Source organism: Mandrillus leucophaeus, unplaced genomic scaffold (assembly GCF_000951045.1).
Source record: "Mandrillus leucophaeus isolate KB7577 unplaced genomic scaffold, Mleu.le_1.0 Scaffold5, whole genome shotgun sequence".
Classification (NCBI taxonomy): Eukaryota; Metazoa; Chordata; class Mammalia; order Primates; family Cercopithecidae; genus Mandrillus; species Mandrillus leucophaeus.
Window position 1 is genome coordinate 5272372 of NW_012105364.1, and position 18574 is coordinate 5290945.

The 18574-nt window shown below is 41.6% G+C and overlaps 1 protein-coding gene across 3 annotated transcripts in view; it reads right to left on the minus strand.

Annotated features, from left to right (window-relative positions):
• The window catches only part of NRF1 (nuclear respiratory factor 1), a 132478-nt gene that overhangs the window by 27402 nt on the left and 86502 nt on the right, over positions 1 to 18574 (minus strand). For all 3 annotated transcript variants that reach the window (XM_011995878.1, XM_011995877.1, XM_011995879.1), the window contains 2 exons: positions 12874 to 13031; positions 2803 to 2927 (listed from right to left, as the gene is read on the minus strand). In XM_011995878.1, the coding sequence (XP_011851268.1) occupies positions 2803 to 2927; positions 12874 to 13031 (283 nt within the window). The remainder of the gene's footprint in view (positions 1 to 2802; positions 2928 to 12873; positions 13032 to 18574) is intronic.

Here is an 18574-nt window from a genome sequence, read left to right on the forward strand (position 1 = left end):
TAAAAAAAAAAAAAAAGTGACCTACTGGCAGATACTATAAGCTTGTCTGCCCAGAAGTGACAAACATAGGCTGGGCACAGTGGCTCACGCCTGTATTCCCAGTACTTAGGGAGGCTGAGGTGGGTGGATCACCTGAGGCCAGAGTTCAAGACCAGTCATGGCCCATCTCTATTAAAAACACAAAAATTATCTGGGCGTGGTGTGGCACGTCTGTAATCACAGCTACTCGGGAGGCTGAGGCACGAGAATCGTTGGAACTTCCGGGAAGCAGAAGTTGCAATGAGCTGAGATTGTGCCACTGCACTCCAGCCCGGGTAACAGAGCAAGACTCTGTCTCAAAAAAAAAAGCGACAAACTCTGGCAACAGGACATAATCCAAAAGAATGATGAAAAAGAGAACCTCTAAAAGTCTAGCCAGGTATCTAAATTGCTGATTAAGAGGGAAAAATCTGGTTCCAATCCCAAAGTAAATACTATAGCACTGTGGGCAAAAACGCTAGAAGACAGGAGGATTATCAAAGTTACTTGGATTGTATCCAATGTGAGATTCATTCTTTGGGTTCCCAAGGGCAGATGAAATGATTGGCCTTTGCCTAACACTGCTGGGATACAGCACAACTCAAGGGTCTGATTTGATACAGAAATGCTGCATTGAGAAAGAGGTAACTTCCAACTCTCAAGGCCTGAGTTCAGCAAGTACTGGCAGTCACAGAGTGAGGATGGCCTGCTTTGGGGGAACTAGTGGCTTTTAGGACGTGAACCAGAATTTTCCCAGATCACAAATGTAGCCAACAACATGAAATCACACCAAATGATTCACACAACCCAATGCTACTGAAAAGAGGCAGCTTCCAGTAATCAATAGTAGCGGTGCGGTTCAACTTTATTGTATGGCTGAACGGTTCTACTTGGCCGAGAGCCAGAGGGTCCTTGGACTTACCTATAAATTCATCCATCTGAAAAGGTGATGCTGGGGAGGAGCCAGAACTATAAAGCAGTCTGTTCTCTCCCAGACAGGTCAAGTCGATTAGAATGGATAATAAAGTTTCCTACTGAACCCACATGGGAAGTTATTTTTAGCAGTTCCATAGTGAATAAGAGCAATCACACTTTACATGAATACCACATAGCCAGATATCCTGCCCTTTGCTCAGGGTGGCTTAGCACTCTGATGAGGAATAGAAAAAGGTAAAAAAAATAGAAGTAGGGTTCTAGCTAGAAACAGAAGTTTTCCTTAATTCCAACCATGGTCCATTTCATCCTGAACATGTGTGGCTATAAGATGTCCTTTGTCCTGCAGCATTCTGGCTGAGATCAACTCTGTCTAGATTTAGGTAAGTTCACCAAAGCCTCTTGCCCTACAGAAAAAGTAGGCTATAGTTTTAGAATTGAATTTGTTTGGTACCTTTGGAAAATGATTCTCAGAAGCCACGATGGCTCTTTGCATTTCCTATGTTATTCTTCTCTGGGGGGACAAAGGTACTTTGTTTCTTCCTATTCCAAAGGAGGACACAGCACTATGTCTTTCTTCAGAGACTTTTCCAACCAACAGATAATTCAGTTCTTCAGGACCTACCATAAACAAAGTGCCAGGAACTTTTCTTTCTGCCACTAATGCCATTCAGGAACCTTCTGCCTAAATGATGAAAGTATGTTATTTATCTATCCTCATTCCAGGATTTGTTGTTTCTTTTTTTCTGAGACAGAGTCTCATTCTGTCACCCAGACTGGAGTGCAGTGGTGCAATCTCAGGTCACTGCAAGCTCTGCCTCTAGGGTTCAAGCAATTTTCTTGCTTCAGCCTCGCACACCACCACGGACAGGGTTTTGCCATGTTGGCCAGGCTGGTCTTGAACTCCTGACCTCAGGTGATCCACCCACTTTGGCTTCCCAAAGTGCTGGGGATTAGTAGGCATGAGCCACCGTGCCCAGCCCCATTCCAGGATTTTAAAGCAAGAATTTCCCCAAAGCCATGGAGTATTTAATTTGTCCTGCTTAATTATATATTATTTAAAAATGTAACAATCACATAGGGTCTCACAGAACAGATCTGGCCCTCCTCTTTGACCCAGACTTCTGAGGCACTTCCTTGGGCAGCTTAAGTCTTGCCAACTGACTCCTTACCAATGTGGACCCAAAGAGCTGGGCTGAAGTTGTATATTTTTGCCACCATATTTCTATGAATTTTATCCCTTTTGTTTATTCAAGATATTCACCAATGTCCAAGAAGTCAAAGAGCTGGGGAAGAAGCGCAGGGTAGGGGCATATACTTGGCTAAATCCAGAGGTCCTTGGTGAGGCTACATATAACAGGAAGCAGAACCACAGTACCAAGCAGAGAGGCACCGGCATCACAGCCTGCTGCCTGACTCTGAGCACAGGTAAGACGATGGCGCCTTTCTTGATGTAGTCAGAACTTTCCACGATGGTCCTGCCCATGAGAGTCTCTGCTACAGTAAAGGACACTGATCTACCCTATCCGATGAGAGAGTAAAAGACAAAATGGGGCTCACAGCAAATTTTAAGATGCCTCTCAGCAAGTCTTGTCACAACAAGATAATTACTTTTTAAGTAACAATTCAATTAGGTAGCCATTATCATGGCATTTTCCTCCAGGAACCCCCATGTCTGCTACTAGTGAAAGGAATCACAGGCTCCTAGAATATTCCTAGGCAAGAAATGCCTACCAATGAAGAAAAAAAATCGAAGTTCAAACTCTTTCTGAAGGGTTTGCTGCCAGTCATGTCAGGAAGGTTTAAGTGGAAACAGGGAAGAAATTTAATAAAATATTTATGCTCTCTTACCATTAGCATCTTGGACTCCAGTAAGTGCTCCGACGGCTGCTGCGGTTTCCCCAGACAAGACGATCTGTCCCCCACCTTGTAAGGTGGCCTCAGCCAGGGTGGCGACAGCATGGGCGGCAGCTTCGCTGCGGGCACAGGAACAGGAGAGAGGGGGATGTGTAAGATGAATAGAGGAACAGCACTGCAGCCAAGACAAACCATCCTTTCAACGCTTTCCTTGGGTCTGTCTACTGACTCCATGGTTGTGATCCTAACAGCAAATACGTGTTAACAGTGCTAACAGATAAAGCCAGGAGTAATTCTGAAATAATATTAATGGCTAGAGAAATCTGAAGTCTTACATAGCTATAAAGCTAATGGTGAGAGTTTCTTTGAACCTCGGTGTTTGAGGACAGAAGGCACTCATTATCAGTTTCTTCCTTATCAATATCAGTTGAGTGCTTGCAAGCCATAGTGGAAGCTCTGATCCATATTCACAATGCAAAAGCCATTTTGGTTGTCAATCACAAGGTTTTCCTTTTCTCTTTTCTCCTTACAGTAACACAAGGCAGACCATCTGAGACTGTCCTTTTATAGCCAAGGATAAATGATAATATGAGGAGTCAGCAGCAACCTGGACTCACTCTTCAATTAATATTAAATAATAATTTGATTTATAGTCATGCTTTTCAAATATAAAGTAATGGCTGATTAATATCCTGAAAAGTCCAACTCTACCCTTTGACTCACTGTATATGCAGGCAGGGCTAAAACAAAGACTTAAAATTTAAAATTATCACTACAAGTCCAAACTGTATACATAGTTTGCCTCTATAAATACAACAAAATAATAAACCTCCCTATATTGCACAAATGCTCTGTAGAATAGGAAGACATTAATCATTTGTATATACAAGTACTATTTTAGCAGTGTGTCTCATTTTTCTTTCTTTTCCTTGCTATATGCTTTTACTATGTGCATAAATACCCATTTTTCTTGATTCTATGATGCTACAAACTGTAAGACATACTATTATTTTATGGGCCAGTAAGGAAGAAAAATTCCTGACAATTGTAAGATTATAATTTGCCATCCAAATTTCAGAGAGGTAAAAATGTGAAAAAACAGGCAAATTCATGATCCCTTCTGGTAAAGTATCAGGTGTCAATGTGCAGTTACTGAGGGACTATCGAATTCCAGTGGGCATAGAATAGAGATGATGGTGCCATTTAGTTTAGCAGAAGTGGACAAATAAGCCAGTTGAGTCAGCTTTGCTTTGAAACTGCAGGCTTTGCTGTAACATGGCAGTGGTTTTGCAACCAAAAGCCGTAAGTGGAGGTGGGTGAGGGGACAGGGACTAATTGGGGTAAACATGTTAGGATCGTGGGCAAAGCAACATGTACCAAACTCAATACTGTCTCCTTTACTTAAGACAGTCAGTACACAAGTAAGACAACAGATATAGTAATTCCCCTGCAGAAGACTTCTTGGTCACTGTAAGGATTTTAGGAAGCAGGAAAAGAAACCGAATGGCCAGAAAAGTCTCATTAAATAGAAAAATTTCCTCTTCTTACTAATTTGTCTTGCTTTTTAATTTTTATGACTGTTTTAAACAGTTATCTTTTTCTGACAATAAAAGCAATATACTTGCTTTTATAGAAAGTTTGAGCAAACTCTATTAAGTATAAAAGAAAATTTAAAATATCGTAATTATTTCCTACTAATCTTAAATACAACTTTAAAAAGATAAGATAAGGCCAGGCACAGTGGCTCGTGCCTGTAATCCCAGCTCTTTGGGAGGCCGAGGCAGGCAGATCACCTGAGGTCAGGAGTTCAAGACCAGCCTGGCCGACATGGAGAAACCCCGTCCCTACTAAAAATACAAAATTAGCCAGGCGTGGTGGCGCATGCCTATAATCCCAGCTACTCGGGAGGCTGAGGCAGGAGAATCACTTGAACCTAGGAGGCGGAGACTGCAGTGAGCCGATATCGTGCCACTGCACTCCAGCCTGGTCAACAAAAGTGAAACTCTGTCTCAAAAAAAAAAAAAAAAAAGGTAAGATAATAATTAGGATTGTACTGTACAGTTTTAAAAACTATTTTGTTGTGATAAAATGCACATAACATAAAATTTACATTCTTAACACTAAAGTGTGCAGTTCAGGGAGTTAAATACACTCAGAATGCTGTGCAGCCATCACCATCATTCATCTCCACAACTCTCTTCATCTTGTAAAACTGGAACTCCGGACCATTAAACTTCCTATTCTACCATCTCCCTAGCCCCTGGCAACCACCATTCTACCTTTCTGCCTCAATTATTTTTTCATTTTTGTTTTTATTTTTTAGAGACAGGGTCTCGCTATGCTGCCCAGGCTGGTCTCGAATTCCTGGGCTCAAGCAATCCTGCTTTAGCCTCCTGACGTAAACAGCTGGAACTATAGGTGTGTGTGCCTTTGTTGTCATATCTAAGAAATCATTGGCAAATCCAATGTCATTACGTTTTGCCCCATGTTTTCTTCTAAGAGTTTGATAGTTTTAGGTCTTAGATCCACTTTGAGTTATTCTTTGTCTCTATGATTTTTACTACTCTGTCTCACATAAATACAACCACACAGTATTTGTCCTTTTGTGTCTAGCTTATTTCACTTGGCAGAATGTTCTCCAGGTTCATCCATGTCGTAGCATTTGTCAGAATTTCCTTCCTTTTAAAGGCCGAATAATATTCCGTTGTGTGTATATACCACATTTTATGTATCCATTCATCTGTCGATGATCACCTGGGTTGCTCCCATGTTTCAGCTATTGTGAATAATGCTGCCGTGAACATGGGCATACAAATATTTCTCTGAGATCCTGCTTTCAATTCTTTGGGATATATACCCAGAAGTGGATTTGCTGCAACATATGGTAGTCCCATTTTTAATTTTTTGAGGAATTATCATACTGCTTTCCACAGTGGCTATATCATTTTACATTCCCACCAATAGTGCACAAGGGTTCCAATTTCTCCACATCCTCACCAACACTTGTTATTTTCTGTTTTTTGGATCGCGACCATCTTAATGGGTATGAGGTGGTATCTCATTGTAGTTTTGATTAGTGATGTTGCATATCTTTTCCTGTGCTTATTGGCCATCTGCTTATCTTCTTAGGAGAAATGTCTATTCGAGACCTTTGCCCATTTTTGAATAGAGTTTTTGTTGTTGTTGAGTTTTAGATATTCCCTATATATTCTGGATATCAATCCCTTATCAGATATGATTTGCAAATATTTTCTTCCATTCTGCGGCTTGCCTTTTTGCTCTATTGATAGTCTTTTGATGCACAAATTTAAAACATTTTTGTAAAGTCCAATTTGTCTATTTTTCCTTTGTGATATCCAAGAAATTACTGGCAAATCCAATGTCATGAAGTTTTGCCCCATGTTTTCTTCAAAGAGTTTTATAGTTGTAGGTCATGGAACCACTTTGAGTTAATTTTTATACACGGGGTTAGGTAAAGGTCCAACTTCATTCTTTTGTATGCAGATATCCAGTTTTCCCAGCACCACCACTCACACTTCTGATTTCAAAACTTAACACAAAGCTGTAGTAATCAAAACAGTACGGTACTGGCATAAAGACAAACATATAGACCAGTGGAACAGAACTGAGAGCTTAGAAATAAACCTTCACCTATATGGTCACATGGTTTCTGACAAGGGTGCCAACACCATTCAATAGGGAAGGGACTGTCTTTTCAGCAGGGGACCTTTGATCTGGAATTACTACTAAGGCTGTTCTTTACATTTTTCATGGTAGAATTTAATTTTAAAGTGCTTTTAAGTATTTATTAGAGAGACTTTAATGAATAAATTTTAGTACCTAGGCCCTTAAATTTTTAATATTTTGTTAAGAAATTTATGTTAATAAACACTATCACCAACCACTGGGAATTTTTTTTTTTGAGATGGAGTTTCGCTCTTGTTGCCCAGGCTGGAGTGCAATGGCGCAATCTTGGCTCACCACAACCTCTGCCTCCCAGGTTCAAGCGATTCTCCTGCCTCAGCCTCCCAAGTAGCTGGGATTACAGGCACCCGCCACCATGCCCAGCTAATTTTGTATTTTTAGTAGAGACGGGGTTTCTCCATGTTGGCCGGGCTGGTCTTGAACTCCCGACCTCAGGTGATCCGCCCGCCTCGGCCTCCCAAAGTGCTGGGATTACAGGCATGAGCCACCGTACCCAGCCGGGAAATTTTATTAATTACCTATATTGGAGAAAAAAAATAAAAAGAATAAATAAATATATGATTAGCCAATTTTACAGCATCCACCTGTCAATGATTAATGATACAAATATTTACACTGTGACCTGAGACTTTATGGAAAGTAGGAAAGTATATTCTTTGGAAAAAGCTGTGTGAGAGTCTGAAGAAGAAAACTGTAAATAAGAATTGTTTATATGGAATTAGGATCTTTGTTTATAGGCCACCTCAGTGACTGCTTATTTCCTATTATTCTTCCTACAGTTTACAATGATCTCATCTTTATGACCATCAAAGATGACATCCTGCCACTCCTGTATATCCTGAACACATTCTGGCAGAATGAGTTTCATGGACAGCAAAAGGAGAGGGCAGCTCTCCAAGCCTTGACATGAAAGTGTACCTGCAACTGATCACACTCATTTCATTCGACTTGAAGCCCTAAAAACTTGAAGTTTGTTTTTTTTTTTTTTTTTGAGACGGAGTCTTGCTCTGTAGCCCAGGCTGGAGTGCAGTGGCCAGATCTCAGCTCACTGCAAGCTCCGCCTCCCGGGTTTACACCATTCTCCTGCCTCAGCCTCCCGAGTAGCTGGGACTACAGGCGCTGGCCACCTCGCCCGGCTAGTTTTTTGTATTTTTAGTAGAGACGGGGTTTCACCGTGTTAGCCAGGATGGTCTCGATCTCCTGACCTCGTGATCCGCCCGTCTTGGCCTCCTAAAGTGCTGGGATTACAGGCTTGAGCCACCACGCCCGGCTGAAGTTTTTTTCTTTAACTTCTTTCTAAAATATGGTATGGTAGAAGAAAAGCTGAAAACCAGCAACAACCTAAAATGATCTGGAATGCCAGGGATGAGGAGTCCAATGCAATGGGGGTGACAGGTTGACAGGTCAGTACGATTAATTATTCAACCCCCAGTTAGGGTCTTTACATGGGGCATGAAGACAACAATGATGCCTATGGTAAGCAGGGTTATCATTTCCAGAGCGACTCTATCCTTTTATACTCAACTTTATGGGAAACGACTCAAGTAAACTGCTAGAAAGATTTTTTTGTTTTTTTTTTTTTGAGATGGAGTTTCGTTCTTGCCCAGGCTGGAGTGCAATGGCATGATCTCGGCTCACTGCAACCTCCGCTTCCCGGGTTCAAGCAATTCTCCTGACTCAGCCTCCTGAGTAGCTGGGATTACAGGCGCGTACCACCACGCCCGCCTAATTTTGTACTTTTAGTAGAGACATGGTTTCTCCATGTTGAGGCTGGTCTCGAACTCCTGACCTCAGGTGATTCACCTGCCTTGGCCTCCCAAGGTGCCGGGATTACAGGCGTGAGCCACCACGCCCAGCCTAGAAAAAGATTATGTTCACCTAAAAAGGTGAATAGGGATTAAAAAGACCCTTTACAAATTTTTAGACAAAAATTTTGTAATTTTACAAAAATTTGTAAAAAAATTTATAGAAAGACCACTTTACAATTTTTAGACAAGTCATTTCAAAACCAAAGCTACAAATAAGAGGTTTCCATCAACCTTTTATCTGTAAGTGTCTAATCTTTACCTATAGGAAAGAAAAGCAGTTGTACCATTGCTGACCTCTATTCCAGAGAAGATTTCTGATCTAAGTTTTCCATCCCGTTTTATTGGACAAATATCACTCCGTATGTTAAAGCTCCATTTTATTTTAATAATATGTCTAATTTTAAGTCAATAATATTTTCATCTTAAAGACTAAGATCAAATTTTTCTTTCAAAATATGACTTTTAAAAAGCAAAATCTTCTCAACAAAAGAAGGACAAATTCTAAAATTCCTTGAGAAGAGGAATTAATTAAAGTATTTCCCCATAGCACTGAGTCACAGCCCTGCACACAGTAGACACACAATAAATACTGTCTCAGGGTTGACAATATACTATCAAGTAAGTTTCCACTACTTTAGAAACATACAGTAAGTCTACAAAGCCAAATTGTCCTCTCTACATGCAAGGACTATACTGGCCATATTCAGGAAATGGGTTTGTAGAAGGACATGTTTAAGAGGAACTACAAGTCTAGGACAGCTTAACCAAAGAACTGAAAATTCAAATTAATCACTGCATCACAAGTAAATGGTGATATCACTGCCTTTCCTCTCTGGTTGTTCAGGCTAAATAGCTTATATATATAAGCTATCATATATATATATGCTATTATATATATGTATGTATGTATATATATGCACACACATACACACATATTGTTTTAAAGCTGTGATGTTCTGCTTATTTGTTCACTTTGATTCCCTTCCCACCTCCTTTCCAGAAGTGCTGATTTATTCTTTATTTTGAAAATGAAAATTAACATAGTTTTTAAAGGACAACTTCTCCATACCCACTTTGGGTTGTTAGAAAGCCAGGGTGGGCTAAAGGCTGTGGAGCGCTGGGCCCTTGTGACTTGCAGTATGAAATTCTCTTAACAGCATGGTTGAGAAACAAGTCCGTCCTGCAACTGTCCTGATTCCACTGTACCCTGTAAAAGATGGAGGAGCCCCTCTGCCTCCTTATTCCCCAACCTGCCATTGCACGTAGCTTCCTCTCCCTTCTCACCCTGCGCCCACATCTGCTGTTTACATTGCAGCAGAGGTGCAGCTGGTTATAAGAGAACCATGCTTGTTTTATCTGCACCCAAAACACAGACAAGCTGCAAGAGGGCAGATTATGAAACTGCTTTGTCATCATAGGAACAAAGACCAGATTTCTCTGTGTATTTCTCACTGAGATGACTTCCAACAGCAAATTATGTGGAGAGGCTCACAGTGCAGGGACTAAATGATTCTACTGCATCTCGTCCACAAGGAAGTGAATGTTAAGGGCTTGTGACTTATATCCAACCCTCCTGACTAAGACATTAGACCATGGGTTACCTCTCTTGGGTTCAGAAAGCCCTGATGTTCCCCTAATAGTCTGCTACAGTCTAGTCTCTGCTGCCGGGCTTGGTTTCTTCATCCCCAGCAGAAGCTGTAATACACCAACCCCTAACACTCATTGGGGCAGCGAACTACCTGATTGCAAAGATATTTCAACATCTCTTTATTCCTCCTCTATGCCACAGTGAACACATTCTCCTTCCTTTGGAGTAAACACTGTAGCCACCTCAGCTGCATCTGAGTTTGTTAACAAGCCCTCAGGGGATACCATTACTCTCTTGCCTTTAGAAATAAGCCCTGGTCCTTACAACAAAGGGAGCCCAAATGTGCCTCATATTTTCCACTATGTACAGAGTTCCCAGGACACACACACTTCACTGGAATATCCAAGGTGTTGGCTGCAAGTCTCAATGAAATCAAGTTTTGCTGGTCTTTAATGAGGGCCTGTTAGGCCCCAAGCTACAGTCGGGCGGGGGATGGGGACTGTTACTGGACTAAAGGGAGGGAGAGTCACTTGGCCATGCCTTTCAGGAAGTTTATCTGGGTGTTTCTCTCAAAGACAGGGGTAGAATTGAGCCAAGTGTAAGGAACCAAATAAGACTTTCATGTTACTGAAAAGCAACATGGTGGGTATACACGTGAGTGGGGGAAAAAAAAGAAATGAAGAGCAACACATGCAACATGGCTCAATAGGCTGAAAAAAATGTTCTGATCACTAGGGACTAACTGGGTAACTCTGAGAAGACGTGTTGTGTGAGTGTGTGTGTGTGTGTGTGTGTGTGTGTCTGTGTGTTTCAGTTTCCTATTCCTAATCAGCCACCAATCTCTGGCCATACTTCTTTAAAATGAATCACTTAGGCTGGGCGTGGTGGCTCATGCCTGTAATCCCGGCACTTTGGGAGGCTGAGGTGGGTGGATCACCTGAAGTCAGGAGTTCGAGACCAGCCTGACCAACATGGAGAAACCCTGTCTGTACTAAAAGTACAAAATTAGCTGGGCATGGTGGCAGACGCCTGTAATCCTGGCTACTTGGGAAGCTGAGGCAGGAGAATCGCTTGAACCTGGGAGGGCCGAGATCATGCCATTGCACTTCAGCCTGGGCAACAAGAGCAAAACTCTGTTTCAAAAAAAAAAAAAAAAAAGAATCACTTTACCTCCATTCTTACGACTTTACTTTCCAAGACCTTAACAAGGTGTGCTGGAGTGCCTCTTCCTAACTGATCTTCTAATCTCCTCTCACTATAATTAAATCAGAATAGATAGTTCTTAAAATATAACTTAAATGATAATAATTCTTGAAGTGCTAACTCTGGGTTGGACACTGCGATGAGAATTTTATCTATATTATCTCATATACATGATTCTGTAGGATGAGTATTATCCTCATTATAACAATGGGGAAAACAAGGCTCAGAGGTTATGTTTCTCAGGATCAAATGGCTAGTGTGTGGTGGAGCCAGGATTCAAACCCGAATATGTGACGTTGGAACCCTGCTCTCAGCCACCATACCAAACAACCTCATACAGTGAACCATGCACAAATCCATCTTAGCTCTCTAGTATCTATCATAATCAATCTAAACTTTCACTGATTTTATATTTAGGGGAGGTGATCCCCCTCCTCTGAATTTCTACAATGTTCATAGTCTTTACCATACAATTCAATAGTGAGTTACACTCTAAGTAATACTGTTTGCTAAGTGTTACTTAAATCAGTCTCCCCAATAAGAGTATGATTTCTTTGAGGGCAGAGTATATGCTAGAGCACTCTATTCTCTATTTAGAACCTTACCCAGTAGAGCTGGCATGCCGCAAGAGTTCAGTGACTATCAAGGACTAAGAGCTACTATGGATGAGAATAGCAGCCCTTACTGCATACAAGACACTGACCTAAGGATTTCACATGGAGTAACTCAGTTCTCATAACACCCCTAGAAGAATGTACTGTTATCACTCCCATTTTACAGAATAGGAGAGCCTGGCTACTGACATTTCAAATGAACTGCTTGATGCCAAACAGCTCGTAAGTGACAGAGCTGGGCTTCAAACCGAAGTAGTCTGGCATCAAGGCTCACACTCTTGACCATTAATTTAAATGCCTGAGTCCATTAAAAATAAAATTGCATGAGGAATGAAGAAGAGGGAGAATGATATGAAGCTGATCTTTCCTGTCAACAACCAGTAGAAGGAACCAGGCAGAGAACAATACAATCGAGTTTCAGAAGCCACCTCTTGGAGCATCCTATTTGGCAGCACCCTTCCTAACATACCTGAAGAAAAAAGTTCATTATTTCCCCCAATAATCCAAAACTTACTTATCTTGAGCTCACTGATAAGCAAAGGCAACACATTTTTCTCAAAAGCAAGTAAAATCAGCCACTTGCTGCTTAAACATGGATTAATACCCCCAACAAAATGCACTTTCTTTTGTAGGGCAAAAGGACAATTACTCTGAAGCCTCTTAATTTGTTCTGTATCCCTTGAAAACATGAAGCACTCAAGCCTTGCTGCTTCTGCTTAATGGACACAGAATAGGATAAATGGGAAGGCTTGACCAGCAGTCTTGGGCTGGAAGTCAGAAAGGCTGCACTGATTGTTGGGGCTGGGTGGCGGCAGGAGTGAAGAATGATGCGGAGATGATCTTTCCATCAATAGCCAGTAGAAGGAACTAAGCAGGAAACAATACATTGAGTTTTGGAAACTACCTTTTACTAGAGGATTCCATTTCACATCACCTTTCCTAAGCACACCTGAAGGAAAGAAGTTTAATTTTTCTTGGTAAGGGCTGACCTATTATAGGCCAAACTACAATATCATATGGGCCAAAAGTGTTAAGTTCCTACTGCCAATTGTGGCAAACAGAGATACATTTCTCTTTAAGAGGCCTCCACCCATATCTGCAGGGACAGATCTGTGATCCTCATTTATTCCCGGACTCTTGCCACCACCTGTTAAGCGCCATGGTGACTGTAGCTCCCTGCTGCATCTCCTGAGAAGCTGCCACTGCGGCCTCTGCCAATGATGCCACCGCCTGGGTGGCCTCTGATGCTTGCGTCGTCTGGATGGTCATCTCACCTCCCTGTAACGTGGCCCAATTTTGTTCCACCTGAGGCAGAAAGGACAAGATAGTAAAAAAACAAAGCCACGAAAGTATAATTTTAAAAGTAATTTTTCCAATAATTGTTACTTTTTGGCTAAATACACATACTCTTTAAAATTAACATGACCTGCAATGTACAGAACAGAGTTTTAAGCATGCTACCTTTTGTGTAAAAAAGGGGGTATTAGAATATATACCTGAATTTTCTTGCATTTGCCATAAAGAAATTCTGGAAGGACACACAAAAGCCACCGAATATATTCTCTGGATTATATGTGTGGGGTTCAGAGGAGCTGGAAACAAGTTGGATGGGAGATAGAAAGCAAGACCTTCCACTGTACCTTTTTTTTTTTTGCGAGGGAGTCTCCCTCTGTTGCCCAAGCTGGAGTGCAATGGCACAATCTTGGCTTACTGCAACCTCCATCTCCCAGGTTGAGCGATTCTCCTGCCTCAGGCTCCCAAGTAGCTGGGACTATAGGTGTGTGCCACCACCTCTGGCTAATTTTTGTATTTTTAGTAGAGACGGGGTTTCACCATGTTGGCCAGGCTGGTCTCAAACTCCTGATCTTAGGTGATCCACCTGCCTGTCTCCCAAAGTGCTAGGATTACAGGCATAAGTCACCACGCCTGGCCCACTCTACACTTTTAAATACGTTTCTCGATTTACCTCCCGATGTATACATACTTCAAAACAACACATTGTGCAAGATAAATATATACAATTTTTTGTCAATTTAAATAAATACATAATAAAGTTTAAAAATATATAGGCTGGGTTGTTAGAAATAGCCCATGAGAAGAAAAAAAATTCAAACTATACCAAAATTTCAAACTGTATCAAAGGGAATATGATACCAGTACTCCAGACCCTTTATCCAAAGGGTCTACTACAGTGCCTATTTTCTTTCTCTCTTATTTTTTTTTTATCATTATACAATATTTCCATGTAATATACCTATTTTCTTGTGTACCTTTGTAGAGCTATTCCCACTATATGGAAGTATATTTACACAGACACACACACACACATTCACCCTATTTCCCCTTTCTACTACCTCCTCTTTAAAATAAAAATGGCAGCATATTCTACATATCTTTTGTATCTTGCTTTTTTCACAAACAGTACATCTCCGAAATGATTCCATTTTGGAACATATAAAACTACTTTACTGATTCACGATTCTTAAGAATGGCTGCATGGTGGCTGGGCGCGGTGGCTCACGCCTATAATCCCAGCACTTTGGGAGGCTGAGGCGGGCGGATCACAAGGTCAGGAGATCGAGACCACGGTGAAACCCCGTCTCTAAAAATACAAAAAATTAGCCGGGCGCGGTGGCGGGCGCCTGTAGTCACAGCTACTCAGGAGGCTGAGGCAGGAGAATGGCGTGAATCCGGGAGGCGGAGCTTGCAGTGAGCCGAGATCGTGCCACTGCACTCCAGCCTGGGCGACAGAGCGAGACTCCGTCTCAAAAAAAAAAAAAAAAAAAAAAAAAAAAAAAAAAAAAAAAGGATGTGTGGTTGGGTTTTTTTTTTTTTTTTTTTTTTTTTTTTTTTGAGATGGAGTTTCGCTCTTGTTGCCCAGACTGGAGTGCAGTGGCATGATCTCGGCTCACCGCAACCTCTGCCTTCCAGGTTCAAGTGATTCTCCTGCCTCAGCCTCCCGAGTAGCTGGGATTACAGGCATGCACCACCACACCCAGTTAATTCTGTACTTTTAGTAGAGACAGGGTTTCTCCATGTTGGTCAGGCTGGTCTTGAACTCCCAACCTCAGGTGATCCACCTGCCTCCACCTCCCAAAGTGTTGGGAAGCACTGAATTATATAGAAAACATCATCATTTATTTAACAAGTCATCTTTCAATGCACATTTAGGTGGTTTACAGTCTTTTGCTATTAACAAACAGTGCTGTGATGAATATCCTTATATACTATTATACTTTGTATATCACATGTGAGTCTATTTACAGGGTAAATGCCTAGAGGTAGAATTATGGATCAAACTTACTTTGCATTTTTATTTTGATGGAAACTGCTAAACTCAGAAACTAATTTTTTAAAGTGTAGCAAAAACTGCTTTCTTTTCAGTAGGGGAGAAGTTATGAAGACTCTCCCACTGCCCACAGCAAAAAACCCAAAAACAAAAATCATACTCTCTGGTGATAGGGTACACGAGAATCCAGGTTTGCCAGGCCTACACAGAGTCTCTCAGTCTCGGCATGCTAACATTTTGGCCCAGGTATCCTTGGTTGTAGGGCTGTCCTGTGCATTGCAGTATGGTTAGCAGCATCCTGGCTTCTACCCACTAGTTGCCAATAGCACCCTCCCCAGTCAGGAAAGTAAAAAATGTCTCCAGATATTGCCAAATGTCCCCTCCGGTCTGGGGTACAGAACCACTGATTTTAGTACAATTCTTTGTGTTTAGAGACTTGGTTCTGAATACCTGTATCTAGTTACTTCAGTCTGTTTTGCTCAATAAATACTGGTTGATTAATTATCCACCCTCAAAACTGAAAAGTAGCAAGGGCAGTAAAAGCAGTTTCTATTCCGAAGTACGGCAGGTGATCCATCAGCTCAGGTGTATATGTCTTTAGACTCCTGGCCTCAAGACCTTAGCAGTGCTTACTGCAGCTCTTGCTATTCCTGCTTCACATTGCTGGGGCCTGGTGAGTAGTTATCTTGTGCCTGCTTGTTACTGTGTCCCAAAGGAAGTGCTCCAAGCTTTAGGAGGTAGATATTTTAAATGCTTCCTGCTTTAGTTCTATCACCATACTTAGATTATGATAATGCTTTTCAGAATGTTTGCCAAAAGCCTCCCAGAGAAAGAGACATTCCTTTGAGCTACCTTCGTGTTTGCCCTGAGTTCTCATGGGCAGTGGATTGTGCCAACAAGCCTTCAGGGCCCATCACTCCTGAGGCAGAGATATCCTAGAGCTGCAAAGTTGCCCCTCAGGAACTCCAAAGCTCTTGTTTTCCAAGGTTGGTTGCTTTCATCTCATTGCTCCAATGAACATCACTGCCAACACTGCCAGTGTAAGAGGCAAGCTGTACTATCAATTCTTAGGTGGCTGATGATTCCACTCAAAACATCCACTGAAGCTGGGCAGTGCTGTTGCCTACTGCGAGGGAATGGTCTTCCTGTTTCCTGATCTGCCCCTCTATTTTAGTCCGGCCCATGCTGCTGTTCTCACCTGAGCTTGGTCCAGTGTGGCTCTCTCAAGTCCTCAAACTCCAAAGGCAGCAAGTCACTACAGACACATTTAGTTACAACTATACTTGTAGTGAAAATAGCATTAGAATGCTGCCATATACAGTATAATTTAAGAAAGTTAAATTACATGTCATGGAATGACAGTAAATAGTGAAGAGAAAAGAGGAGGAGAAACAGAGAAGAGATTTCTAATCAGAAACACAGCAGGTGATCAAGAAATCAGTTCAAGTGCCAGCATCTCTTTGGAATTTCCTATTCCTGAGTCTCAGCGCTTTCTTAAACTGTGTTTACTTAAGCTCTTGTTGCACTCCCTTCCCCAAAGAAAGGGCCACAAGCCCTGGGAGGGGAAGATATTCAGAAGATATCTCATTGGTTACTATGCATTTCTGAGAGAGCCCGTCTACCATGAGGCCCTTCAAACTGTGGCTGTTCCACGCTTTCACAAGTTAATGCACTGAATGTGTTGCTCCCTTTGACAGGGTAGAACTCCTATCCCTCTCCTTTGTTTGGCTAGTTACCCCTCTAGTCTAAGCTCAGGGGCTTCCTCTGGGAAGTGTTTTCTGAGACAATTCCATTCCCCTGAAGTCCAGATGAGGGCCTCTCCTCTGCTGTTCCACAGCACCCTGGGGTTGCTGCTACTAGACCCTTATCTCACTGCAATTGTTCTTTGCCTTTCTTTACCACCTACCTATGTGCACCTTAAGGGAAAGGGGAGTCTTTATTATCTTTTATCTATAGTCTCTACAGTGCCTGGCACAGGGCTCAAAAACTGTTTACTGAAGGGATGGATGGAAAAATACTATTGGCATTTTCCTACTTGTTATTCAGCCTGCCCATATTTAAGGTAAATCGACATCCATAAAAATACACCTAAAATGAGTTACGCAATTCAAAACTGTTACATATATTAATGGTTCAGTTTAAAATTCACATCTCTAATGTTTTTGTACTTTGGCTTTCTCTTCTTCTAACAGAATTATATATACTATTATCAACAGATACCATTCTATTTCAAATTTAGACTTTTCTGACACCTAATGCAATTGATATCACCAATACCTGGTCTTATCACACAGCAGAATGGATTCTCAAACCTATCTGCGTCTTTCAATATGCCATCAAAATAAAAACTGTATATTTTAAAATCAACATAGTTTATTTCATATTATTTTGAAATTCTTTCCTCGTTCAATTATAAACATCTATGTAGGCCGGGTGCGGTGGCTCATGCCTGTAATCCCAGCACTTTGGGAAGCCAAGACGGGTGGATCACGAGGTCAGGAGATCAAGACCATCCTGGCTAACACGGTGAAACCCCGTCTCTACTAAAAATACAAAAAAATTAGCCAGCCTGGTGGCAGGCGCCTGTAGTCCCAGCTACTCGGGAGGCTGAAGCAGGAGAATGGCGGAAACCCGCGAGGCGGAGCTTGCGGTGAGCCGAGATCGCGCCACTGCACTCCAGCCTGGGAGACAGCGAGACTCTGTCAAAAAACAAACAAACAAAAAAGTCTATGTAACTTGTTCTGTGTCACTAATTAATTTTCAACTGCTTAAGGCTATAGAGTTTGTTGCTCTGTAATTACTCAGATTACTGAGTATTCTCAGCTCAGCAGGCCCCCAAATGACCCTTTCCATAAATAACCGGACGCTGAAGACAGTGTGGCAATGGTGAGAGCTCTCACTGGGAAGGCTGGGATAACAAAATGACCACACAACTTCTGAAAGTATAGGCACTGTTTGTTGTTATACTTTCTGCCCCATGGGAGAAAAGACCTAAGCAAAAAGGCTGTTTCTACTGAGTCACCTGATACAGTGTCTACACTGGCATCGATGTGGCCTTATATAGCCCACTTCAGAGAAATACTAGAGTCATTACAGTTCTTATGGTTCAAAGCTAAAACACTAACAACTATGTCAACATCTAAGAGAAATCAGACGGCAAACGGAAACACAATATAATCTAAACATGTCACTTTCTGACATAACCTATGCTTCCTCTCTTTATGTCATTTCCATTTCACTGGAAGTGTAGGAAGAGTTAAGAGTATTTTTTTTCATCTGACTGAATCCAGGTATTTACCAAAAGGCTATAAAAACTTTATATATGTCATTCAGCAACCTCCACAATAGCTGGCTTAACAATGATGTTAGTGTGCCAGAAAAGCCAGACATATGCAACTGAGATTTAAAAAATATTTTCTATGAATATTTGAATATGTTGATTACTTTTGTATGTTATTTAGCAAAGTATATTTCTTAGACTTAGTCCCAGAGAAGTATTTAAGAAACACAACTCTGGCCGGGTGCAGTGGCTCACGCCTGTAATCCTAGCACTTTGGGA